General features: G+C 41.3%; 1 protein-coding gene across 1 annotated transcript in view; it reads left to right on the forward strand.

Moving 5' to 3' along the window:
* LOC137628818 (uncharacterized) overlaps window positions 1-24,489 on the forward strand; it is a 37,910-nt gene extending 13,421 nt beyond the window's left edge. Inside the window, exons 4-6 of the mRNA XM_068360060.1 lie at window positions 21,590-22,285; window positions 22,649-22,858; window positions 23,366-24,489. Of these exons, the coding sequence (XP_068216161.1) occupies window positions 21,590-22,285; window positions 22,649-22,858; window positions 23,366-23,899 (1,440 nt within the window). The 3' untranslated portion in view covers window positions 23,900-24,489. The remainder of the gene's footprint in view (window positions 1-21,589; window positions 22,286-22,648; window positions 22,859-23,365) is intronic.
* Window positions 24,490-27,500: the final 3,011 nt, after the last annotated feature.

The following is a 27,500-nucleotide window of genomic DNA, read 5'->3' on the forward strand; positions in this document are numbered from 1 at the left end:
GGTATAAGGAGGCCTTGTCTTCTTTGCGGCACCCCTCAACTGAGCTTCGGATTCCAGCCTCGGTCCTCATGCTGCTCCAACCCATAATCATCCTGTCCGTCCTCTGTGTTCCTGATCTGCCACTTTCACAAGATTATTCCACTTAGGGGCTGCCAACGCAAGAACCCGTGGTCCTCTTGTTTATAAGAGAGGCCAATCTATTCGCAACGCATCGGAAAGGTTTAAAATTGTTTTATATTTATATTGAGGTCTAAGTATACCATTTAACTGGAATACTAGCCAATTCAAATTTATTTTATAGTTAGGCCTAGATGAATGAAAAGATAAATATATTGATGCATGTTGCAGTGTTCAACAATGTTAAATTATACTATTATTGTAGCTTGTTTAATTTTACCATTCCATTTGGTCTGGTTATCACTATCTTTTAATCAGTATTTCTTTATCCAGATTCGTTATTGTTTTCATCACAAATGGGAAACATCACTGATCAATAAAAGACTATATTTATGCTTTATTTTTATCCTTCAATTCCTTATAGTAGTGATTTGTAGGAAAAAAATAGGATATAAGAAAAATGATTTTGTTTCCCTATTTTTTTTTCTATCTTTATGACATAGGAATTGATGAAAGTCTCCTATTATAATTATCATTATTATTATTGCTATTATTACTAGCCAAGCTACAACCCTAGTTGGAAAAGCAAGATGCTATAAGCCCAAGGGCTCCAACAGGGAAAAATAGCCCATTGAAGAAAGGGAACAAGGAAATAAATAAACTACATAAGAGGTAATGAAAAATTAAAGTAAAATATTAAAAAAAAACATCAACAACATTATAGCAGATTATTCATATATAACTATAAAAAGATTTATGTCAGCCTGTTCAACTTGAAAACATTTTCTGCAACTCTGAGCTTTATAAGTTCTACTGATTCAACTACCGGATTAGGAAGATCATTCCACAACTTGGTCACATCTGGAATAAAACTTCTAGAATATTGTTTAGTTTTGAGCCTCATGATGCAGAAGGCCCGACTAATAGAATTAACTACATGCCTAGTATTACAAACAGGATGGAACTGTCCAGGAAGATCTGAATGTAAAGGATGGTCAGAACTATGAAAAATCTTATGCAACATGTATAATGAACTAATTGAACGACATTGCCAAAGATTAACATCTAGATCAGGAATAAGAAATTTAATAGACCGTAAGTTTCTGTCCAACAAATCAAGATGAGAATCAGCAGCTGAAGACCTGACAGGAGAACATTACTCGAAACAAGGTAGAATGGAAGAATTAAAACAATGGAAACTAAGCCATTGTATCTAGGAGGTAATTAATAGTAGGTAAAGGGTAAACAAAAGGGAAAAATATAACAAGCTAGGGAAAAAGTAAAAGAAAAAAGTGGAAAATGAGAAAACCCAAGGTTTTGAGGATAAGGATTGATTGAAAACAATAACTTGTCATTAACAACTAATAAATGAAAAATTTTCTTTATTATTATTATTACTTTTTGTGTGATTCTATGCTGAATTAAGCTGACTTTTTGTGTGATTCCATCCTGAATTAACCCAACTTTCTGTGTAATTTCATCCTGAATTATTCAGACTTTTTGTGTGATTTTATCCTGAATTAACCCAACTTTTTGTGTGATTCCATCCTGAATTAACCGACTTACTGTGTGATTCTATCCTGAATTAACCCGACTTTTTGTGATATTCTATCCTGAATTAACCTGACTTTTTGTGTGATTCTGAATTAATCCGACTTTTTGTGTGATTCCCTCCTGAATTCATCCGACTTTTTGTGTGATTCTATCCTGAATTAACCCGACTTTTCGTGTGATTTTATCCTTAATTAACCAGATCATTTATGTGATTCAATCCTGAATATAACTGACTTTTTGTGGGATTTCAGCCGATTCACCTCCTGACCCACGTTACAACGAATTGTCTCCAGGTGATGTATATGTACACGAATGTGCGTTGTTTGTTAGTATGTGTATGTAGGTGAATATACCTAAGCAAATACTTCCTTTATAGAATATTTAATGGATTTCTTTTCCTTTTTCTCGTAAAATTTAAGATATTTTAAAAATCAATCTTATGTGGCAAGATGAAGTTACTCCTGTTGAAGGATGATTGAAGAGAGAGTGGGAATTGGCGAGGGATCACATTGTCCCAAGTAGGCATGAAAGTTTTTTCCAAGTTAATGTTGAATAGAATAGAACCTGTAATAGATAGAATACATCGAAAAGAGCAAGCAGGTTTCAGAAAAGGTAGACGATGTGATGATCAAATGTTTATTCTACGACATTTAGGTTAACAGTCTACGAACTAAAATCACCTCTTGTTTTATGCTTTGTGGATTTTGAGAAAGTATTTTACTATATTTCATGTAGTGTTAAGAAAGATTCCGAGGCCCTATGAGATGCCAGAAAAGATTGTAAACATCATAATGGATTTGCATAGTGGAATTTGTTGTCTGGTAATGGTTGAGGATGTTTTACAGATGCATTTGAAGTCAAGACTGGAGTACTACAAGGGGGAATACTGTCCTCTATACTGTTTATTATGGTGATTGATTATGTTATGAACAACGTAAGGCAAGGAATGAATAATGTCATTTAATGGACAGGGGACCAGAGATTGTGATCTTGAGTACACAAATGATAGTTCTAGTTGCTTTTGCAATTCCTGAAAGGCAGGAAATGTTTGATAGGTTAGATTGGAGAAGAGTAGGGTGTAGAGTGGTGATCAACCAGAGAAAGACTGAGGTCGTGTAGATTCAGAGTGGTGATCAGGCAAACTGCCCTAATTGGAGAAATAATATTACTGAACTCAAACTCTGTCAAATAATAAGGAACCATCATTGCCAGCAATGGATCACTGGTTACAGAATTCAAAGAGAGAATAGGTAGTAGGGTAGAACAAGCAATGAGCTTCCTAAAAACAATTTAGATTATATCGAACATCAGTTCACAGCAAAATCAAAATAGACATTCCACTTGTAAGGTTGATATTAAATTATGGTCACCAGTCATGATATAGCACTGTAAGAACTGATGCAAAATTTCTTGCCTTTATGAATAAATCACTGAGAAGGATTTTTGGAATCAAATGCCAGCAGCATATAACAAATGCAGCAATTCATGAGGTGGCATTGGTGCCCAATATGACCAATATAGTTTTACTCAATGTATTTCAATGAGGCAGATTTGCACCGACTCGCAGCGGTACCCTTTTAGCTCAGAAAAGTTTCTGCTCTCTGATTGGTTAGAGTTATCTTGTCCAACCAATCAGCAATCAGGAAACTTTTCCGAGCTAAAAGGGCACCCCTGCAAGTCTGTGCAAATCTGCCTCACTAAAAAGAATATACCATAGATTATTAAGACGGAGATGGATGGGGCATATTTTAAGAAGTTAAGATGAGTTAGTCCATGATATACCTGAATGGAAACCGCTGGGCAGAAGAGGAGGCTTGGTAGACCAAGAGAAACGTGGCTGATGACAATTTGGAGGTTGGATCCGAGAGTTCGGTTGGGCTTAGAGAGATGGCAGAGGAAAGAGATATGGCGTGAATTCATTGAGGCCCTTTGCCAGAGGATTAAAATAAGATAATACTAACATAAATCAGTAATTACTTTATAAAGACATGCTATTGTGATTTAGATAAATGATAGTGAATTATCATTGTTTCTTTAATCGAAAAAATATCAGTGTATTCCTTCAGGAAAAACGTTCTCCTAATACTTGACTTTACAAACTAGTCCCTACATGGTTAGTTAGCTAATTGTCCCCACTTCTTCCACCCACCTTTCCTATCAGCTAAGAAAACATCTCACTCCCGCCCCATTTACATCTATCAAATCATTGATTCCAGAAAGATCTTTCCAAACTCATCAATACTTGATCATCAGCGCCTAAGCACCCTCTCCACCCAGGCTAGGACCAAAGAGGGCCAGGCACTGGCTGCTGAAGACTCAGCAGATATACCTAAAGGCTTCCCCAAAACCCCTATCCTTAGCTCACAAGGATGGTTAAGTTGCAGCGACCAAGGGAACTAACGAGTTTGAGCGTGACTCGAACCCCAGTCTTGCAATCACAAGGCAAGGATGTTACCAAAAGACCACCACAAGCCCAAAGGCTCCAGCAGGAAAAAATAGCCCAGAAAGGAAAGGATAATGAATGTAAAACATCATAAGACTGGTAAAACATTAAAATAGATCTGCCATATATGAGCTATGACACATATAGTTAAGGAAATAAAAATCCATTACATGTTCTTAATCTTTGCAACAGACTCTTAAACATTATAGTAAGAAAATACTCATAATACTCATGAATATTGTAAATAACGTAAAGAAAAATTAGTATAATTTTTACTATCTCTCTCTCTCTCTCTCTCTCTCTCTCTCTCTCTCTCTCTCTCTCTCTCTCTCTCCTTCAAAACACCACACAAAAAGATAAATCCAAATCTAGAACAAATGAAAAATTATTAGAGGCGCCGTTACAACGGCTATGACTGGACTCTGACCCTGAACATGTAGTCTACTTTGACAGTGTTTATCCCTATTATATCTGTAATGCGATAGAGTGGCCGTAAACTTATTTTGCGAAGTAGGCATCTAGGAACCAGGGACCAGTGACCAGTGACAACTAATAATATAGACTTAGGAAAGAAGTTTGTTATTGAATGTTTCATACAGATATTGCGTCAACATCGCAACAAACTTCTCACTGACAGTTGCCATTGTCGTTCAGTAATTCAGTATTTTATCATTTTACTCGCTGCATGTTTAGTTGGACGTTGACAACGTTCGTTCGACAATTATTGCATCACCATTAAGTTACCTGTACAATGTACAATATAAGATTTGTGTGTATTATATGTTACATGGAAAGAATAAAATAAGGACCTATTGACAAGGTGGCAACTCTTCCTTCTCCCCGTCCTCGGTCTCCTGGTCCCTCTCTTTCCCACAGTCCCTAAGAGTTAAGTGCTAGTGGACGAAATATGAAAGCTTTCGTCCGTGCTTGTGTCCTGATTCACTGTCTCATTTGTGTCTAACTGTGTCTTGGTAGTGATTTTGTCCCGGAATACAATTTAATAGTAAATTGAGTATCAAACATTCTGAAGATAGAAGAGTGAACTTTAAACTAGATTGTTATGAGTGATCCGAATGCATTGTCAGTATCTGTCTACAAGTAGGAGACGTTGAGAACTTAAAAATCAAATAAGTGTCCGGAGTGAGAAATAAGTATCAGGGGTAAAAGCTTACACAGAATAATTATGGTAAGTAATTAGTGATATCTTCATAATCAACTTATTCAATCATTGATCTTATATTTCGTTAATATTCCATATTTTAAGACTTGAATATTGTCAAGGTCGACAGTGAGATAGGCTGAAAACTACTTGATAATGAATTCTCTCTCTCTCTCTCTCTCTCTCTCTCTCTCTCTCTCTCTCTCTCTCTCTCTCTCTCTCTCTCTCTCTCTCTCTCTTAAATTCTAAAGTTAAACTTAATACTGAGTAATATCTGATGTTGTTGTAAGACAAGAAGCTTAGCAGTACAGTTTGCCATGAGCTAGTGTTGGTAAACAGTAGGGCTCACCGTTGTCGATTCGTGTTTATTCAAAGTATATTTGATAGTTATTACTGGAAATAATTCCCCAACTTTTATTTTGATTACATTTATTGTTATTTTGTGACGCCAGAGTAACAGTGAGTATTAAAACGATAATGAGTTTTCTATTTTTTGTAATATTAACTTTATTGAGAAACTCGTTAATGGCGGTAGTTGGCACGTTTTGGTTGGTAAGGTAAATGTTGCCGATTCACTGTTTAATGCTCTAAAGAAATCATTTATGTAGGAATTTATAATTATTAACTGCTGTATATTTATGCAATTCCATTGCTTTTAACGCAATGTCAAACTTTTGGAAATAAAGAAAAAAAATGGAAAAAAAATTGGCTATATTTCATTAGTCATAATGAAGTACAGTAGTCTACTGTGTCCCCCATCTCTCTCTCTCTCTCTCTCTCTCTCTCTCTCTCTCTCTCTCTCTCTCTCTCTCTCTCTCCAGCCGGGTCTGCCGTTAACTTGTGAATACTAAGAAAAACTTATCATTTTATCGCGAAGGGCAAACTTAGTTATAGTCTGAGAGAGAGAGAGAGAGAGAGAGAGAGAGAGAGAGAGAGAGAGAGAGAGAGAGAGAGAGAGAGAGAGAGAGAGTGTGTATTATTTTAATCCCGTATCCTTTAAGATTTAGAGGATAAGAGCAGGCCAGAGGCATAAAATGTGGAATGAAATATAATTTTCTTCACCGTTATCCCAACATCAAGGGGTCGGTTGCCTGATATGGAATTATATACTGTGTGTGGATATATATATATATATATATATATATATATATATATATATATATATAGTATGTGTATTATATATATAGTATATATATTATATGTATATTATATATATTATAAATGATTATATTATATATATTATTTATATATATATTTATATTGTATATAATTATATTATATATATATATTATATAATTATATTATATATATTATTTATATATATATTATATATATTATTTATATATATATTATTTATATATATTATATATATTATATATTATATATATTATATATATAATTATATTATATATAAATTATATATATATATATATATATTATATATATTATATATATAATTATATTATATATAAATTATATATATATATATATATTATGTATATATATATTATATATATTATTTTTAAATATTTAACTTAGCCGGTGAATATATAAATTGCTGCAACTCTGTTGCTCGACAGACACATACAATAAAAACTCGCCAGCGATCGCTATACAGGTTGCGGGTGTGCCCACCAGCGCCAACTGTCGGCCAGATACCACTCTGGATGTAAACAAAGACTCAATTTCTTCTCTGTCGACGTGTCGACAAGACGTACTTTTACTCGCTGTAGAACCTGGAGTTTTCTCAACATATTTGGTGAAGTACTTCAATTTGGTTTGAGCTTTCGCAGTGCAGGTGTTTTATCTTCATCTTAAATCTTGAACTCGTTTTTGGATAGATTTAATTTTTGATGACAAAGAGAGTATGGACTTTCTTTGACTTTTAAATGGCCGACCCTTCCCTTAGACGGAAGTGGGTTTAGGCTTTTAGCAATTATCTTATCACGTTATAAATTGATTATAGATTTTCCTCTATATATTTTATATCTCACCGCCTTTATTATGCCTCTTCGATTAACTTTCCATTTATAATAAACATAAAAATAAATTTTAATGATTTGTTTATATGCGACCTTTCCTGAGAGTAGGCGGTCCTAACTTGGAAACCGAAGTTAAACAACGTTGAGCCCTTTCAATCGTAAATAGCTTTTAAAGAGCTAATGATTTAAAACTTTTTAAATGAATATTTTTTAATAGATATTTTATGAAAGATTTTCTTTGAATAGTCTTCGTACTGTTTTCAAAGATGAACTAACGTTTAGTTTATTTATGCTACGCAGTTTGCGCTCTATCGTTACGATAGAGAGAGAGAGTATCACGGTTTCACTTTGCAGAAAGAGTAAATCGATTCTGACGTTTTGTTCATTCTTCTTTCAAAGCTTAAATGTTTTAAATTCTATTTTAAAGGAACTTTTTAATTGAAAAACCTTTCAGTTTTTCCTTTGGTCAAATAACATGTTTTTTTTTTGACGAAACGTAATTGGGCTCTTCTCTTAGGTGCGAAATCAAGAGAGAAAGAGAGAGAGAGACGGAGGGAGAGAGAGGAGAGAAAACGTTCCGTTCAAGCGGGTAACGTTCTCGAGTTACTCTCGTCCCTAGTCTCTGTACGGGGAGAAAGGATAAAACGTTTTTAGTTTTATTCTCGTCCCCAGGCAATGTACGGTGAGAGATTGAAAACGTAGTTTTGAATGAACTAGTGTTTAGTCTCTTCCCCTGCCACTGAACTTTTTATCTTAAAAGATGTTTACTGTTTTTTTTTGCTGGTATTAATGTGCTTGCATTATACGACTGATTTCGCTATTACTACCTTTTGATGAGGGTAGAATTGCGTGCTTCAGGTAGAAATCAGTAAAAGTTTCGATTTCAGTGAAATAAGTGCAAAACAGAAAATCGTAGTGATAAAGTGATATTGCGCAAAGTGTTACAGTGTTGCGACCGAGGGTTCGTCTGTTCGTGCCTGTCGTTCAGCTAGTCCGTCCCGGACTAGGTGAACGACAGGCACGACAAGCCCAGGGGAGAAGTAATGTCGTACGACTTATGGGTTCGAGAGGCCTTGATCAGCGAACAGACGTTCCCTCTATGGTATCGGGTGTATCTTACCAAGATCTCCCCTACCATAAGGCGAGAGAGACAATTTTCTCCTCGTCATCCGAAGGCTTTTCGCATAAGAAACCTGAAACAAGGTTTCGAGGCCCTTAAGCGAAAGTCAGTCCTTTCAGGACAGGTCCAGCGTCCTGGTAGTAGCCATTAGGACAGCTCTGACCCTTTGCAGTCATCGGAAAACTGCTCGCCGCCTAACAAAAGCGTAACACAGACTCCGAGAGTCTTTTTGTTGGCAAGGTTTGGCGGTCACAGACGTTACCCTCGTCTTTTACCGCAACCTTTTCCGTTGATCCTAAATGGGTTGTACGGCAAGACATGCAGAATAAGCTTGCCTCCCTTATGGAAGACTATTCTGCCGATTAGTCCGTTGAGCCTAGCCGTTTATCTCATCGAGATCCTGGCTTTCAGCCAACCTAACGTTCCTTTGTGCGTCCTGTTGACGTTGGCGTAGCTAAGTCACGTCAGTCAGGTTGTTTAGAACCACACTCGATGCGGTCTCGTGTGGATTTTCAGCCACATTTGGACGTTAGGCCACTTGCTGATGCTCCTGTTGACGTTCAGGACGTTCGCTAACAATCGGAGTTGACTTGTTTTGACGCTGTGCGTCAACCTCAGCATTCTAGAGTTGTTTTGACTGCTCAGTCTAGGCGGTCAAAGCAGTCTCGAGTGGACGCTGTGCGTCCTCATGCACCTGTTGTTGTTGACAGTTCACAGACTGTCAAGCAGTTACATGACGTTGTGTCCTGGTCTCTCGCACCTGTTGTTGTTGACAGTTCACAGACTGTCAAGCAGTTACATGACGTTGCGTCCTGGTCCGCTACTAATGCACCAGTGCGTGTGGACTCTGCTTGTAGAGCATTGCCACCACGGTAGGTGTCTCCCTTGCTTGAGACTCAGCTATTATCGGACAAGGTTCCTTTAGATGAGGAAGTTGCTGTTCCCCCTCCTACTGATATTCCCTTGAGGACTCTGTCAGACGGAGAGGAGCCTAAAGCTGCTTAGTCCTCTATGGACTTTAAATAAATCATGCTGATTTTTAAGGATCTTTGTCCGGATCTTTTTGTAACTGCTGCTCCTCGTTCGCCTAAACGTCAGAGCTTACACTAGGCCTAGCTACTTCGAAGCCGTTGTTTTGTAAGCTAGTGCTCTCTCGCTCTCCTAGAGAGCTTTACGTTTGCTAGGCGACTGGTTTATCACCAGGAGGAGTTTGGGGGATACAGCCTTTGCTTTCCCTTCTTTTAAACTGGCTTATAGAGCAAGAGTCTGATATGACACGAGAGAAGTTCTCGGCTTGGGAGTTCCTGCCTCTGCCCAGATAGACTTCTCAAATCTCGTAGACTCTCCCTGGCGCCTGGCCAGGAGACGCTCCAAGATTTTACAGGTCAACTTCACAGCTGTTTTCGAGCCTTTGAAGTTTTGCTGTACAATTATGTCATGCATAAACAAGGCTTTCAGGGATGGCTCCAATGATCTGACAGCCACGTTCTCTGCAGGGACAAGTCCCTCAGGGATGGCTCCATTATTTGGCAGCCATGTTCACTGCAGGAGTACGTAAGAGGCAAGTGCGCTCAATGTATTCATTGTCAAGACAAACTTCACGATGAAGTCTACCAGGCTGTCTTGACAGCATTTATGGAAGGTGACTGGATGGTCCCTCTCGACCTTCAGGAGGCATACTTCCACATTCCTATACACCCGGATTCCCAACCGTTTCTGAGGTTTGTTTACAGGAATGTGGGGTACCAGTTTCGAGCTATCGGAGATCAGAGCCTCCCTGTACTTGGAAGACTGGCTTCTCAGAGCCTCTTCCAGTCATCGCTGTCTGAAGGATCTCAATTGGACTCTAGATCTGACCAAGGAATTGGGACTCCTAGTCAATTTGGAAAAGTCACAGCTGGTCCCATCCCAAACTATTCTGTATTTAGGGATGGAGATTCACAGTCAAGTTTTTCGGGCTTTTCCGTCGGCCCCCAGAATAGATCAAGCCCTGCTCTCCATCCAGAAGATGCTGAAGAAAGAACGCTGCTCAGTCAGGCTGTGGATGAGTCTGGTAGGGACGCTGTCATCCCTGGAGCAATTTGTCTCGCTAGGAAGTCTACACCTCCGTCCTCTTCAATTCCATCTGGCTTTTCACTGGAAAAAGGACAAGACGCTAGAGGCGGTCTCGATCCCTATTTCCGAAAAGATAAAGTCTTGTCTGACTTGGTGGAAGGACAATATCAGCCTTCGAGAGGGTCTTCCCCTGGCAGTTCAGATACCCAACCACGTTCTCTTCTCGGACGCATCGGACTTGGGCTGGGGCGCGACGCTGGACGGTCGGGAATGCTCAGGTCTGTGGAACTCGAGTCAGAGGAGCATGCATATCAACAGCAAGGAGCTTTTGGCGGTTCATCTGGCCTTGATAAGCTTCGAGAATCTCCTTCGAGGCAAGGTGGTGGAGGTAAACTCGGACAACACCACGGCCTTGGCGTACATTTCCAAACAGGGAGGTACCCACTCACTGACTTTGTACGAGATCGCAAGGGACCTGCTCATCTGGTCAAAAGATCGAGGCATCTCCCTAGTAACGAGGTTCATCCAGGGCGACTTGAACGTCCTAGCAGATTGTCTCAGTCGGAAAGGTCAAGTAATTCCAACCGAATGGACCCTCCACAAGGATGTGTGCAAGAGACTTTGGACGACTTGGGGTCAACCCACCATAGATCTCTTTGCAACCTCGCTGACCAAGAGGCTTCCAATCTATTGCTCTCCAGTCCCGGACCCAGCAGCAATACATATAGATGCCTTCCTCCTAGATTGGTCACATCTAGATCTTTACGCATTCCCACCATTCAAGATTGTCAACAAAGTACTGCAGAAATTCGCCTCTCACGAAGGGACAAGGTTGACGTTAGTTGCTCCCCTCTGGCCCGCGAGAGAATGGTTCACCGAGGTACTTCGATGGCTAGTAGACGTTCCCAGAAGTCTTCCTCTAAGAGTAGACCTTCTACGTCAACCACACGTAAAGAAGGTACACCAAAGCCTCCACGCTCTTCGTCTGACTGCCTTTAGACTATCGAAAGACTCTCGAGAGCTAGAGGCTTTTCGAAGGAGGCAGCCAGTGCGATTGCTAGAGCAAGGAGAGCGTCTACCATTAGAGTCTACCAATCGAAGTGGGAAATCTTCCGAGACTGGTGCAAGTCAGTTTCCGTATCCTCGACCAGTACCTCTGTAGCCCAAATAGCTGATTTTCTATTATACCTGAGAAAAGTACGATCCCTTTCAGCTCCTACTATCAAGGGCTACAGAAGCATGTTGGCCTCGGTCTTCCGGCATAGAGGCTTAGATCTTTCCAACAATAAAGATCTGCAAGACCTTCTTAAGTCTTTCGAGACCTCTAAGGAGCGTCGTTTGGCTACTCCTGGGTGGAATTTAGACGTGGTCCTAAGATTCCTCATGTCAGACAGGTTTGAGCCTTTACAGTCAGCCTCCCTGAAAGATCTCACTCTTAAGACTCTTTTCCTGGTATGCTTAGCCTCGGCTAAAAGAGTCAGTGAGCTTCATGCCTTCAGCAAGAACATCGTGTTTTCGTCAGAAAAAGCTACTTATTCTCTGCAACTTGGTTTCCTACCCAAAAATGAGCTACCTTCTCGTCCTTGGCCTAAATCTTTCGATATTCCTAGCTTATCGGAGATCGTAGGCAATGAACTAGAAAGAGTCTTATGCCCTATTAGAGCTCTTAAGTTCTACTTAGCTCGTACTAAACCTTTACGAGGCCAATCTGAAACGTTATGGTGTTCGGTTAAGAAACCATCCTTGCCTATGTCAAAGAATGCTTTGTCATATTTTATCAGATTGTTAATACGAGAAGCTCATTCACACTTGAGTGAGGAAGACCGATCTTTGCTTAAGGTTAAGACGCACGAGGTTAGAGCTGTAGCAACTTCCGTGGCCTTTAAGCAAAATAGATCTCTGCAAAGTATCATGGACGTTTTACTTGAAAGATGTCCAGTCTCTTTACGAGAACTGCTACACACTGGGACCATTCGTAGCAGTAGTGGGTGAGGGCTCAACCACTACAATTCCCTAATTCCATACCCTTTTAATCTGTCTCTTGAAATGTTTTAATGTTGTTTTTATGGGTTGTCCGGAAGGCTAAGAAGCCTTTCGCATCCTGGTTGATTTGGCTGGTGGTCAAAGTCATTTCTTGAGAGCGCCCAGATTAGGGGTTTGATGAGGTCCTGTTGTATGGGTTGCAGCCCTTGATACTTCAGCTCCTGGGGGTCTGTCAGCATCCTAAGAGGATCGCTGGGCTCCGTAAGGAAGACGTACTTACAAGGCAGAGTAATCGTCTAAGTCGACTTCCTTACAGGTACCTATTTATTTTGGTTTTGTTATATTGATAACTGCCAAAATGAAATAAAAAACTCTTAGCTTATACGATGTAAACATATTTAACTCTGGTCTCTACCCACCTCCTTGGGTGTGAATCAGCTATTATATATTCACCGGCTAAGTTAAATATTTAAAAATGATATTTTAATTATAAAATAAATTTTTGAATATACTTACCCGGTGAATATATAAATTAAACGACCCTCCCTTCCTCCCCAATAGAGACGCAGTGGGATGAGAAGAAATTGAGTCTTTGTTTACATCGAGAGTGGTATCTGGCCGACAGTTGGCGCTGGTGGGCACACCCGCAACCTGTATAGCGATCGCTGGCGAGTTTTTATTGTATGTGTCTGTCGAGCAACAGAGTTGCAGCAATTTATATATTCACCGGGTAAGTATATTAAAAAATTTATTTTATAATTAAAATATCATATTTATATTATATATATGTTACATATATTATATATATTATATATATATACATATATATATATATATATATATATATATATATATATATACATATATAGTGTAGAGAAGTATGAAAGATATAGAGAGAAAAATGTGGAAGTAAAGCGCAAGGTAAGTGAGGCAAAGAGGGCAGCTGACCTGAGGTGGGGTCAGGGATTGGGTCATTCATATGAAGAGAATAAGAAGTTTTGGAAAGAAGTGAAGAGAGTAAGGAAGGCTGGTTCAAGAATTGAAGAGACAGTTAAAGATGGAAATGGATGGTTGTTAAAAGGAGAGGAGGCAAGGAAAAGGTGGGCGGAATATTTTGAAAGATTACTGAATGTTGAGGATAATAGGGAGGCAGATATAATTGCTGTTGCAGGTGTTGAGGTGCCAGTGATGGGAGATGAGAATGAGAGAGAGATTACAATAGATGAAGTGAGTAGAGCACTAGATGAAACGAGAGTAGGAAAAGCGTCTGGTATGGATGGTGTGAGAGCTGAGATGTTGAAGGAAGGGGGTGTGACTGTACTTGAATGGTTGGTGAGATTGTTTAATATGTGTTTTGTGTTGTCAATGGTACCAATAGATTGGGTTTGTGCATGTATTGTACCACTATATAAGGGTAAGGGAAATGTGCATGAGTGTTGTAATTTAAGAGGTATTAGTTTGTTGAGTGTGGTGGGAAAAGTGTATGGTAGAGTACTAATTAATAGGATTAAGGATAAAACAGAGAATGCAATCTTAGAAGTACAGGGTGGTTTTAGAAGAGTTAGGGGTTGTATGAATCAGATTTTTACAGTTAGGCAGATTTGCGAGAAATATTTAGCAAAAGGTAAGGAGGTGTATGTTGCGTTTATGGATCTGGAGAAAGCGTATGATAGAGTTGATAGGGAAGCAATGTGGAATGTGATGAGGTTATATGGAGTTGGTGGAAGGTTGTTGCAAGCAGTGAAAAGTTTCTACAAAGGTAGTAAAGCATGTGTTAGGATAGGAAATGAAGTGAGCGATTGGTTTCCGGTGAAAGTGGGGCTGAGACAGGGATGTGTGATGTCGCCGTGGTTGTTTAACTTGTATGTTGATAGAGTAGTGAGAGAGGTGAATGCTCTAGTGCTTGGACGAGGATTGAAACTGGTAGACGAGAATGACCATGAATGGGAGGTAAATCAGTTGTTGTTTGCGGATGATACTGTACTGGTTGCAGACGCGGAAGAGAAACTTGTCCGATTAGTGATAGAATTTGGAAGGGTGTGTGAGAGAAGGAAGTTGAGAGTTAATGTGGGTAAGAGTAAGGTTATGAGATGTACGTGAAGAGAGGTGGTGCAAGGTTGAATGTCATGTTGAATGGAGAGTTACTTGAGGAGGTGGATCAGTTTAAGTACTTGGGGTCTGTTGTTGCAGCAAATGGTGGAGTGGAAGCAGATGTACGTCAGAGAGTGAATGAAGAATGCAAAGTGTTGGGGGCAGTTAAGGGAGTAGTAAAAAATAGAGGGTTGGGCATGAATGTAAAGAGAGTTCTGTATGAGAAAGTGATTGTACCAACTGTGATGTATGGATCGGAATTTTGGGGAATGAAAGTGACTGAGAGACAGAAATTGAATGTGTTTGAGATGAAATGTCTAAGGAGTATGGCTGGTGTATCTCGAGTAGATAGGGTTAGGAATGAAGTAGTGAGGATGAGAACGGGTGTAAGAAATGAGTTAGCAGCTAGAGTGGAAATGAATATGTTGAGGTAGTTTGGCCATGTTGAGAGAATGGAAAATGACTGTCTGCTAAAGAAAGTGATGAATGCAAGAGTTGATGGGAGAAGTACAAGAGGATGGCCAAGGTTTGGGTGGATGGATGGAGTGAAGGAAGCTCTGGGTGATAGGAGGATAGATGTGAGAGAAGCAAGAGAGCGTGCTAGAAATAGGAATGAATGGCAAGCGATTGTGACGCAGTTCCTGTAGGCCCTGCTTCTTCCTCCGGTGCCTTGGAAGACCGCGGAGGTAGGAGCAGTAGGGGATTCAGCGTTATGAAGCTTCATGTGTGGTGGATAACGGGGAGGGTGGGCTGTGGCACCCGTAGCAGTACCAGCCGAACTTGGTTGAGTCCCTTGCCAGGCTGGGAGGAACGTAGAGAGGAGAGGTCCCCTTTTCTGTTTCATTGTTTGATGTCGGCTACCCCCCAAAATTGGGGGAAGTTCCTTGTTATATGTATGTATGTGATATATATTATATATATATTAATTTATATATATATATATATATATATATATATATATATATATATGTATATATACTATATTATGTATATTATATATGTATTATGTAAATGTATTATATATTATATATTATATATATATATATATATTATATATATATATACATATATATATATATATATATATATATATATATATATATATATATATATATATATATTGTTCCAACGCTAATCCTTACCACGTCCCTATAATAGGAGATTAACCCCCCCCCCATAGGCCATGCTCCTCAAACCCCCCTTCTCACCTGCACAACCCTGACCTATTGTTTTTCCCAGCTTGCCCTAGAGGGATGCTACAGTCGACCTTCCAGATCGCTATAACCAGTCTTACTCTGATCGTGCTCACGCTCAAAATGTCTCGCTTGTGTTTGTCAGAGTTTTCCCGTGTTTAGTGTGTGTTTCTCCTGTGGATCTGCTGGTCCTCCATTTCCATTATGAAATCTGTGTGAGTGCAACGTCATTGCCCAGGTGTTAGTAGAAAGCTGTGTGCAGCATTTTTGTCCCACATGGAGGTCAATCACCACGTGTTTTGTACCTCGTATTGGGGCTGTGTGCACTCCAGGAATGACATGTGTGATGAGTGTGTGGGCTGGAGCGATGCCCAATAGGACAAGATGGCCACGGAAAACAAGAAGGAGGTCAAGAAAGAAAAGTCACCCTTGAGAAAAGGCAGTAGTTCTCATCCTTCGTCAGCCTGTTTGTCCGTGCTGAGTGTTGCTTGTCACTCTCTGTCCCCTGTGTTACCCACAGTAGCGGAGGAAGTTCCTCTTGGGTCAGAGAGAGGTTCTCGCATTTTCCCCCCGCCCCCCCGGGAGTCACTGTCCCTACAAGACAGACAGCATAACCATCTTCCTGACCTTCCCTTCGCCGGGAGGTCCAGAGAGAGGGTTGTGGAAGATTACAGGCAGTAATGTCTAACTGTGAACATTTTCTAAAGAGGTGTGTGGCTTGTTCAGCGGATGACCCTTATCCCTGCTCAGAGGCTCCTTTTGGTAGCCATGTGGCCCAGTCCGCTCTTCCACCGATGGCGTGGCGAATGCAATCAGACTCTATAGGTCTTCAGAACCGCCGACCCTCTTCCTGGTCCCGCTTTATGGCCTGTTATCCGCCACCAGTGACCGGCTCCTCTGCCCTCCGCGGGTAGAGGAGCCGCCCTGTGCTCTCAGGGCGGCAGCATTATCCTCCACTCAGCAGGCAATCTGACCTTGTGGGAGCAAGAGGCCTTTTCAGCTACCCCTTTCCTGGCAAGGGGAACCTCGGACCCGGTTCTCCAGATCTCTCGGGAGGATCTTTACCCGTTGGATGGCACCATATACCCTCCCCCGGGTGCAGAGTGTCGGGGAGAGTGGATGATCCCGTGAAGGGCTACCACCCTTCTAGGACTCAGTCCTACGACTCTGGGTCCCCGGACCTTGCCCCAGCGCCGAAGAGGAGCCAATGAGAAGGGGGCCGCCACAGAACTCCCTCGGAAGGGAGATCAGACCTCCGGGATGCAATATCCCCAGTGGGCCTCACGTAGGCAGTAAGGGATTCTCAGAGATGTGGTCTCGAGACCACCAGGACAAGGTGGTAGAGGAAGTGTCGTCCTACCAGAGGGTGTTGGGTTTGATTAGAAGACTCGACAACTTGTCCGAGGCCCCTCCGATGCAGGTTCGACCCAACGACACTGGTCTGGAACGCCGGTTTGAAGACCCTAGGGAGGCAAGGCCCTCCCTGGTCCTTCCTCTCTTTCCGGACAGCGGCTTAGGAGAATCACCGCCGCCACCATGGAGCCGAAAGGGCCGAACAGGCCCCCCGTTACACCAAAGCTTTTACCCTTTCCGTTGGTGAAGCACAGGCGCCTCTACACTCCGGAGGGGACCTCCCAGGGACATTACCCTTAGGAAAGGAACTTGGCATCCCTGGCTCCCAGCTCCATAAAGGATAGACTGTCAGGGGGGGCTGTGGATTTTACGGTTCAGTAGGTGACAGCCATGGAAGTGGCCGCTGGGGATGAGGCTTTGGGGTTGGACCTTTGGGCCACTCCACTAGTTTCCTTCACCTTGGAAAATAATGTGATGGGCTGCCCGGGGAGAGAACAGTTTTTGGAGTTGTCAGCCATCTTGGCGGGCCAGTCTTACTTTGCGGTATCGAACAGGTTCCTACGCAGGAGGGATGTCATCCTCTATAGGTTGCCAAAGCAATTCCTGGACAGTGAGCTGAGGCCTCTTAGTGACGCCCCCAACGTCAGGGGGCTCTCTTTCTCTTCCCGGAGGATATGGTGAAAGAGGCACTGGGGAAATGGAGGAGGACATGGTGGAAGAGGCACTAGAGAAACGGAAGAAAGAGTGTCACGACGTGATGCTCCACAGGGCTTCCACATCTTTGTCAGCTTTGTCGTCACGTCCCCTATAACGGCCTCGTGAACATAGCAGGGCCAGGGCCCAGTCAGGTGGGCGCCCTCTTATGCCTTTGGTCCAAGTTTCTTCCTCTTTACGTTTGGCCTTCCGACGCAGCTTCCCTCAAGAGAACAGAGACCAGCCTCGGGAGGCAGTAAACTCAGAGCCCCAGCCAACCGAAGGGCACTTAGCGGCTGCTTCTCTAAGCGGAAGTAGTGGACTAGGCCCCTCTCCTCCGTGCACTCCAGGGGTAGGGGGATGCCTCAATTCAAGGTGGAGAAATTGGGTAAAGGAAGGGACAGATCAGTGGAAGGTTCAAGTTGAGGGAAGGTTACCATATCCCCTTCAAGGGCCCCACTCCTTTGATATCGGAATTCGAGATCTCCTCCCTACACCCCAAGGTAGAAACACGTTGGAAAGCCTCTTAAAAAGGGCCATTCAGGCGGGGCCCCGACTACCCTGGCTTCTTCAGCCGTCTGTTCCTGGTGAAGAAGGCGTCAGGTAGATGGCATCCAGTCATAGATCTTTCGGCCTTCAACCTTTCCGTCGCCAAGAGCACGTTCAAGATGGAAACGGCCAGAACGGTCCTAGCCGCTATCAAGAAAGACCTCAAAGATGCATATTTCCAGATCCCAGTGCACCCATCCAGCAGGAAGTTCCTCAGATTCAAGTGGGGAGAAGAAATCTTCCAGTTCCTCACTCTCTGCTTTGGCCTGTCGACCGTGCCTCAGGTCTTCACAAGAATCATTTTCCTAATCTCCCAGTGGGCCCACAAGAGAGGGATAAGACTGTTGAGATATGTCGACGACTGGTTACTCCTCTCGGAGTTTAGGGAGCAGTTGTCAGAACAAAGGGAAGAGTTAGTGTTCATCTACATGGAACTGGGGTGGCGTTCAACTGGGTGAAATCAAAACCCTCTCTATCCACGAGGACAGTGTACCTAGGCATGGAAATATGCTCTGTACAAGCCAGAGCCTTCATGATGAAGGAGAGGATCGAGAATCTGGAAAGCATGGCGAACCCTTTCATCAGCCGGAAATCAGCGTCGTTACAAGAGCGGCAGAGATTGGTAGGCCACCCGGTGTCCCTGGAGAAGCTCGTGCCCAAGGGAAGGTTGATGCTACGACCAGCCCAGTGCGACCTGAAAGAGATACAGGTCCTAGCAATACAGTGTCCGTCATCAAAGCTTCCCCCATCCCAGTCAAGCTGGGAGGCAATCGAGTGGTGGTTCGACCCAAGGAACACCTGAGCTGGAATTTCACTACTGGATCCTCCTCCGGAATTACTTCTGTTCACGGACGCATCCGGGGAGGGATTGGGAGCCCACCTGCCAGACAGAATGGCCGAAGGCCGTTGGTCCTTGAAGAGCAGACCTCCAATAAAACGAACTTGTGCTGTTGGCAGTACAGAAGTCTCTCGGTGTCTTGGGAAGATCGTTAGTGGGGAGAAGGGTGGCCCTGATGAGTGACAATGCCACCATTGTCGCACACGTCAAGAAACAGGTCGGCCTGCGCCCCCACCGGATCCACATCCTGGCGGTAAAAATCTTATCCTATGCCGAGGTCAATGCCATCTCTCTGATGGCCTGTTACATCCCGGGAAAAAGGAACGTAGTCGCAGGTGGTCTCAGCAGGAAGGGTCAAGTGTTACCGGGGAATGGTCCTGTCATCCGGTGGTAGCAAGGGTGTTGTTAGAGAAGTGCCTGGACTTCATCACAACAAAACTGAACGGGGAGCTGCCGGTCTTTTGTTTCCCCAGTGCCGGACCCAGCAGCATCTCTAGAAGATCTGTTCCAACATCTGTGGGATGTCCTTAACGAGTGGGCCTTCCCCCCATTTACCCTTCTGCGACTGACCTTGAACTGGCTTCAAGGGCAAAGCAGACAAAGATGATCCTGATAGCCCCGTGGTGGCCCGTAATGGAGTAGTTCACGGACCTGAGGTCCTTGGCAACGGAACCCCTGTGGCCCCTGCTTCTACGACGAGACCTTCTAGGGACACCTTACTTCCAGAAATTCCACGAAGGCCTCCAAAACCTCTCCCTTCACACATGGAGACTATCTTGAGTTTGCTGAGAAGAGGGCAGTCGCACAGATGACCTCGAATCTAAGGCAATCCTCAAGAGCCATATACCAGGCGACATGGACAACCTTTGGCAAATGGTGCGACAAAGAGGGCGTTCAGTCCCTCAAGGCCTCAATCCTGGTCATGGCGGAATTCCTAGTACACCTTCGATTTGACTGGTGCATGTCAGTACCAGCAGTAAAGGGATTCTGAGCGGCCATGTGCCAGGTATTTCTTCTCAAGGGCTTGAACCTAAGAGCCTCCAAGCGCCTCTCGATGCTGATGAAAGGGTTCGAGCAGTCCTGCCCCTCAATGCACCTTCCCGGGACATTACCAAAATTCCTCGACTCCTTGAAGAATCCGGGATTCAAGCCTCTAAGACAAATTACTGACAAGGAATTGACCCTAAAGATGGTGTTCCTCCTCAGCCTGGCCTCAGTCAAGAAGGTGGGCGAACTCCATGGGCTCTTAGCTGAGGTCTCCCACTCTCAAGGGTGGATGGAGTTGTTTTTCAAATTCGTTCCCTCCTTTGTGGCGAAGAGGCATAACCCAGCAGTAGATAACCCCGCTTTAAAGAGTTGTCCATCCGTGCTATTCCCAGGACAGATTGCCCAGTGAGGGCGGTGCAGAAAAATCTCTCGAGTACCTCTGCCCTCCGACCGGCTATCAGGAGACTGTTCTTGATGACGGGCAGTGTGAAGAACGCAGTCTTGAAGAATACGATCTTCTTGCTCCGGGAGACGATTCAAAGGGCGTACCTGATGAAGGGGGAAGCCTCCCCCAGGTCCGTGAAGCCTCACAACATCCGGAGCATCGCCACCTCGTTGGCCTTTGAGAGGAACATGGTGGTTGGCCAGGTGCTGAGGGCAGGTATATGTAAGAGATAGTCAACTTTCACTGTCCACTACCTTAAAGACTGCTCCCTTAAGTCCCGGAAGGGGTTCAAGCTCGCTCCCGATATGGTCACCCAGCAGAGGATCTAAGGGCAGCTACACGTGACACAGTCTGCATGGGATGGCGAGGGGTAGAGCGTCACAACCCCTATCCCCTAGGCCTGCCATGGAATGGCCCAGGAAAGATGTCCCCTGGATGAGTGTTACCTAGTTAACATATTTTGCTAAATACCATTTTGCTTTTCCCTGACAGGCCTGAACCCCACTCTGCTGCTCTCTCACCTCTTACATGGTCTATTTCCCTGCCTCCCAATTATGAGGCTCCTATTATTGGGACATGGTAAGGATTCGTGTTGGAACGAATGACAATTTTTAAGAAAATTATATTTTTCCTAACATACTTACCATGTTCCAATAACGTAATTAACCCCCATCCATCCCCGCTATAGACCCAGCTATCATACGCCCCTTTTCCTTGGAACCAGAGCAGAATGGTTAATGACGACCTGTAAGGTAGCCTGTAGCATCCCTCTAAGGCATGCTGGGAAAAACGAGAGGTCCGGGTCGGGCACTTAAGAAGGGGGTGTTCGGGGGTTATGGCTGGTTGGGGGGGAAAATCTCTAGTCGGGAAGTACCGACGCTAGAGTAGTCTCCTACTATTGGGACGTGGTAAATATGTTAGAAAAATATAAATTCCTTAAAAATTGTATATATATATATATATATATATATATATATATATACATGCATACATACATACATATTTGGGATTTTTATGTCTTTTACAGGAATCGAGTGTCCTCGAGTGTGGGGTTTGCACCAATCCATTCAGTGAAGAACATTGCCCCAAGATTCTTCCTTGTTCCCACACATTTTGTTGCCGATGCATCGAGGAGATTATCTCAAACCAGACCAAAGCTTGTCCTTTCTGCAGGGAAGAATTCACAGCCAGTTCTACTGATGACTTGCTGTTCAACAGAACTGTCTTAGATGCTGCTAAGCAATTTTTTTCCCATAAAGAACCGAAGATGTCTTCCAGGGGACCAGGGATATCATTTGGAAATTTTAATAATGATTCAAGAGAAAATTTTTTTACGAAAGCCATTGCTAACTGCAATGAAGTAATGTCTCAAATGAGGCACGATATTTCCATCCTTGTGAGGATGAACAGTGACATCCTTCAAGCTAACAAAGTAATCGTGGGACTTAAAGAGATGCTGAATGAGATAGAAATTTCTAATAGAGATATTCTTTATACTATTGATGAAAACATCAAATGGCTGAAGAAGAAGTGTGATGTTATAGACGAAGATGCAAGACGATTTAAAGGCTGTGAGGCAAGACTGAAAGCGGCAGTAAGCTTTACTTCAGCTGGAGCCATTATGGACGATTCAATAGACGATCTACATAATTTTCAGGCAAAAGTATTGGGAATCAAAATGCTTCTTCGGGAGAACGAACAAAAACCTGGTGATATTGTGAAGGTGACTTCTGTCTCTTGTATTCTATTAACCTAAAATATGGGATAGGACCATTTTTGATTTTATGACTTTTTTGTGGCATACTGTATTGCAGTTTCAAATTGTTACCTAAACATTGAAATAATGCTCTCATCAAAGGATTTTTCCATGACAATCTAGCATTTCTGATTAAGTTTTAGTTTTTGCCACCTCTGTTATACATTTTTTTCCGAATATGTTCAATTTACAAATTTTCTGTTTAGATCACATTTCAAGCCATATAAACCATAGTAGGCCTACTATTAATAATTACCTATACACTTCTGTACTGCAAATGCTAACTTTTTTATATTCTCTGTAACCTGTGCCCTTTGATATTTCCAACAGGAAATCATAAAAATGCAAACAAATCTAAGAAATGTTGCAGAGGAAATAGATAGAATAGTTGAAGATGACCTTCCTAAGGTGTTGGTGTTTGCTGTGAACCCCTTGTCGAGCCGACATAGAATTGGTACTCTTAAGTTTGGCTCTAAGAACAGAGTCTTTATGAGTCATCTTGAGGAAGGAGATACACAAGTAACCAGTTGTGCTATAAAAGTAAGTTCGTGGCAATGTCTTGTGTTTGAGTTGATAAGAGGGAGGTTTGTGTATGTTAGCTTGAATTGTGTAATCACAAAATCATGGATAAATTAACAAAGTAAGTCGAACAAGATCAAAGGCTACCTTTAAGGAATATTTGGGTGCTAATATACCTTACATTCTGCTCAAATTTTCTTTTTCTACCGTTTTGACAAGCTAATGCAGCTTATATCCTAACCTCTAATTAAAGACTCGCGAGTTTAAAAGAATTTTAAGATCACTTACTAGTTGACTCAACTTCGAAAGACTTGAATCAATTTCTAGTAAAAATTAAAGTATCATAATTACCTAGAATTTATCAAATGATATTTGCTCCGCCGTGGTACGCTTCGCTTGTAATTGCTTAGTATACTATTAAAAGCATTGTAGAATACAAGCTGTACTAGCACCCATTTTTGCAATATATTCTATTAACATCATTATTACTATTATCATTATTATTTTCATTATCATTTTGAACGACAGCTTGAATCCCTGATGCCAAAGACCTCGCGAAGGGTGTTCTTGGATCTAGGAACTGACGGCAGATTCCTCGGGAGAATGATTATTAAAGTAATAGATGAGGGTAATCTGGCCCTCAATTTCCTCCATATGTGTGCAGGAGATCTGGGACCCTCTTACGCCAACTCATCGATCATTGGTATAGGGCTGCTGGGCGAACCTGGTGAAAATGTTGACTTTGGAGATTATGTAGTGGAAGACAGAACTACAGCTAGTCCAGTGTTGTTAGGGGTGGACTGGAAGAGTGAAAGTAAGAAGGATATATATGACAATACACAAGCAAGGGAGGGAGAAGTAAGAGGTTATTTCGACGAAAACCCAAACTGCGAAGATGTTTCGCGGTTTTACATTGTCCTTAGAGAAGACTCCGAATGGATGCCTCGAGATCGCTTAGGGGTGGTGGAGGAAGGGCTCCAAGTGTTGAAAGATGCCATCATGCTTTATCCAAATTTCAGGGAAATCAAGATAGTGGACTGCGGTCATGTATTTTGTTTCTGAAGTTTTTAAAAGTATTAAGTTGCTATTGGACCTACAATAAGAGAAAAAAATTTTTTTAGGACAAGAGAAACTGGGTTTAGGGAGGCATTGTCGTCTTTGTGGTGCCCCTCAACTGAGCTTCGGACTCCAGCCTCGGTCGTCATGCTGCTCCAACCCATAATCATCCTGTCCGTCCTCTGTGTTCCTGATCTGCCACTTTCACAAGATTATCCCACTTACGGGCTGCCAACGCAAGAGCCCGTGGTCCCCTTGTTTATAATAGAGGCCAATCTATTCGCAACGCATCGGAAAGGTTCAAAACTGTTTTAAATATATATTCAGGTGTAAGTATACCATTTAACTGGAATACCAGCCAATTGAAATTTATTTTATAGTTAGGCCTAGATGAATGTTAAGACAAAAATATGTTGATGCATGTTGCAGTGTTCAAGAATATTTAATTTTACAATTATTTTAGCTTGTTTAATTTTACCATTCCATTTGGTCTGGTTATCACTATCTTTTAATAAGTTTTTCTCTTTATCCAGTTTCGTTATTGTTTTCATCACAAATGGGAAACATCATTGATCAATAAAAGACTATATTTATGCTTTATTTTTATCCTTCAATTCCTTATAGTAGTGATTTGTAGGAAAAAATAGGATATAAGAAAAATGATTTTGTTTCCCTATTTTTTTCTATCTTTATGACATAGGAATTGATAAAAGTCTCCTATCATAATTATAATTATTATTATTATTATTATTATTAGTATTATTATTATTATTATTATTGCTATTATTACTAGCCAAGCTACAATCCTAGTTGGAAAAGCAAGATGCTATAAGCCCAAGTTCTCCAACAGGGAAAAATAACCCAGTGAAGAAAGGGAACAAGGAAATAAATAAACTACATAAGAGGTAATGAAAAATTAAAGTAAAATATTAAAAAAAAAAAACATTAACAACATTATAGCAGATTATTCATATATAACTATAAAAAGATTTATGTCAGCCTGTTCAACTTGAAAACATTTACTGCAACTTTGAACTTTATAAGTTCTACTGATTCAACTACCGGATTAGGAAGATCATTCCACAACTTGGTCACATCTGGAATAAAACTTCTAGAATATTGTTTAGTTTTGAGCCTCATGATGCAGAAGGCCCGACTAATAGAATTAACTACATGCCTAGTATTACAAACAGGATGGAACTGTCCAGGAAGATCTGAATGTAAAGGATGGTCAGAACTATGAAAAATCTTATGCAACATGTATAATGAACTAATTGAACGACATTGCCAAAGATTAACATCTAGATCAGGAATAAGAAATTTAATAGACCGTAAGTTTCTGTCCAACAAATCAAGATGAGAATCAGCAGCTGAAGACCTGACAGAACAGTACTCGAAACAAGGTAGAATGAAAGACTTAAAACAATGGAAACTAAGCCATTGTATCTAGGAGGTAATTAATAGTAGGTAAAGGGTAAACAAAAGGAAAAAATATAACAAGCTAGGGAAAAAGTAAAAGAAAAAAGTGGAAAATGAGAAAACCCAAGGTTTTGAGGATAAGGATTGATTGAAAACAATAACTTGTCATTAACAACTAATAAATGAAAAATTTTCTTTATTATTATTATTACTTTTTGTGTGATTCTATGCTGAATTAAGCTGACTTTTTGTGTGATTCTGTCCTGAATTAACACGACTTTTTGTGTAATTTTATCCTGAATTAAGCCGACTTTTTGTGTGATTCTATCCTGAATTATTCTGACTTTTTGTGTGATTCCATCCTGAATTAACCCAACTTTCTGTGTAATTTCATCCTGAATTATTCAGACTTTTTGTGTGATTCTATCCTGAATTAACCCAACTTTTTGTGTGATTCCATCCTGAATTAACCGACTTACTGTGTGATTCTATCCTGAATTAACCCGACTTTTTGTGATATTCTATCCTGAATTAACCCGACTTTTTGTGTGATTCTGAATTAATCCGACTTTTTGTGTGATTCCCTCCTGAATTCATCCGACTTTTTGTGTGATTCTATCCTGAATTAACCCGACTTTTCGTGTGATTTTATCCTTAATTAACCAGATCATTTATGTGATTCAATCCTGAATATAACTGACTTTTTGTGGGATTTCAGCCGATTCACCTCCTGACCCACGTTACAACGAATTGTCTCCAGGTGATGTATATGTACACGAATGTGCGTTGTTTGTTAGTATGTGTATGTAGGCGAATATACCTAAGCAAATACTTCCTTTATAGAATATTTAATGGATTTCTTTTCCTTTTTCTCGTAAAATTTAAGATATTTTAAAAATCAATCTTATGTGGCAAGATAAAGTTACTCCTGTTGAAGGATGATTGAAGAGAGAGAGTGGGAATTGGCGAGGGATCACATTGTCCCAAGTAGGCATGAAAGTTTTTTCCAAGTTAATGTTGAATAGAATAGAACCTGTAATAGATAGAATACATCGAAAAGAGCAAGCAGGTTTCAGAAAAGGTAGACGATGTGATGATCAAATGTTTATTCTACGACATTTAGGTTAACAGTCTACGAACTAAAATCACCTCTTGTTTTATGCTTTGTGGATTTTGAGAAAGTATTTTACTATATTTCATGTAGTGTTAAGAAAGATTCCGAGACACTATGAGATACCAGAAAAGATTGTAAACATCATAATTGATTTGCATGGTGGAATTTGTTGTCAGGTAATGGTTGATGATGTTTTACAGATGCATTTGAAGTCAAGACTGGAGTACTACAAGGGGGAATACTGTCCTCTATACTGTTTATTATGGTGATTGATTATGTTATGAACAACGTAAGGCAAGGAATGAATAATGTCATTTAATGGACAGGGGACCAGAGATTGTGATCTTGAGTACACGAATGAGAGTTCTAGTTGCTTCTACAATTCCTGAAAGGCAGGATATGTTTGATAGGTTAGATTGGAGAAGAGTAGGGTGTAGAGTGGTGATCAACCAGAGAAAGACTGAGGTCGTGTAGATTCAGAGTGGTGATCAGGCAAACTGCCCTAATTGGAGAAATAATATTACTGAACTCAAACTCTGTCAAATAATAAGGAACCATCATTGCCAGCAATGGATCACTGGTTACAGAATTCAAAGAGAGAATAGGTAGTAGGGTAGAACAAGCAATGAGCTTCCTAAAAACAATTTAGATTATATCGAACATCAGTTCACAGCAAAATCAAAATAGACATTCCACTTGTAAGGTTGATATTAAATTATGGTCACCAGTCATGATATAGCACTGTAAGAACTGATGCAAAATTTCTTGCCTTTATGAATAAATCACTGAGAAGGATTTTTGGAATCAAATGCCAGCAGCATATAACAAATGCAGCAATTCATGAGGTGGCATTGGTGCCCAATATGACCAATATAGTTTTACTCAATGTATTTCAATGAGGCAGATTTGCACCGACTCGCAGCGGTACCCTTTTAGCTCAGAAAAGTTTCTGCTCTCTGATTGGTTAGAGTTATCTTGTCCAACCAATCAGCAATCAGGAAACTTTTCCGAGCTAAAAGGGCACCCCTGCAAGTCTGTGCAAATCTGCCTCACTAAAAAGAATTGACCAATGAT

Source organism: Palaemon carinicauda, chromosome 36 (genome assembly GCF_036898095.1).
Source record: "Palaemon carinicauda isolate YSFRI2023 chromosome 36, ASM3689809v2, whole genome shotgun sequence".
NCBI lineage: Eukaryota > Metazoa > Arthropoda > Malacostraca > Decapoda > Palaemonidae > Palaemon > Palaemon carinicauda.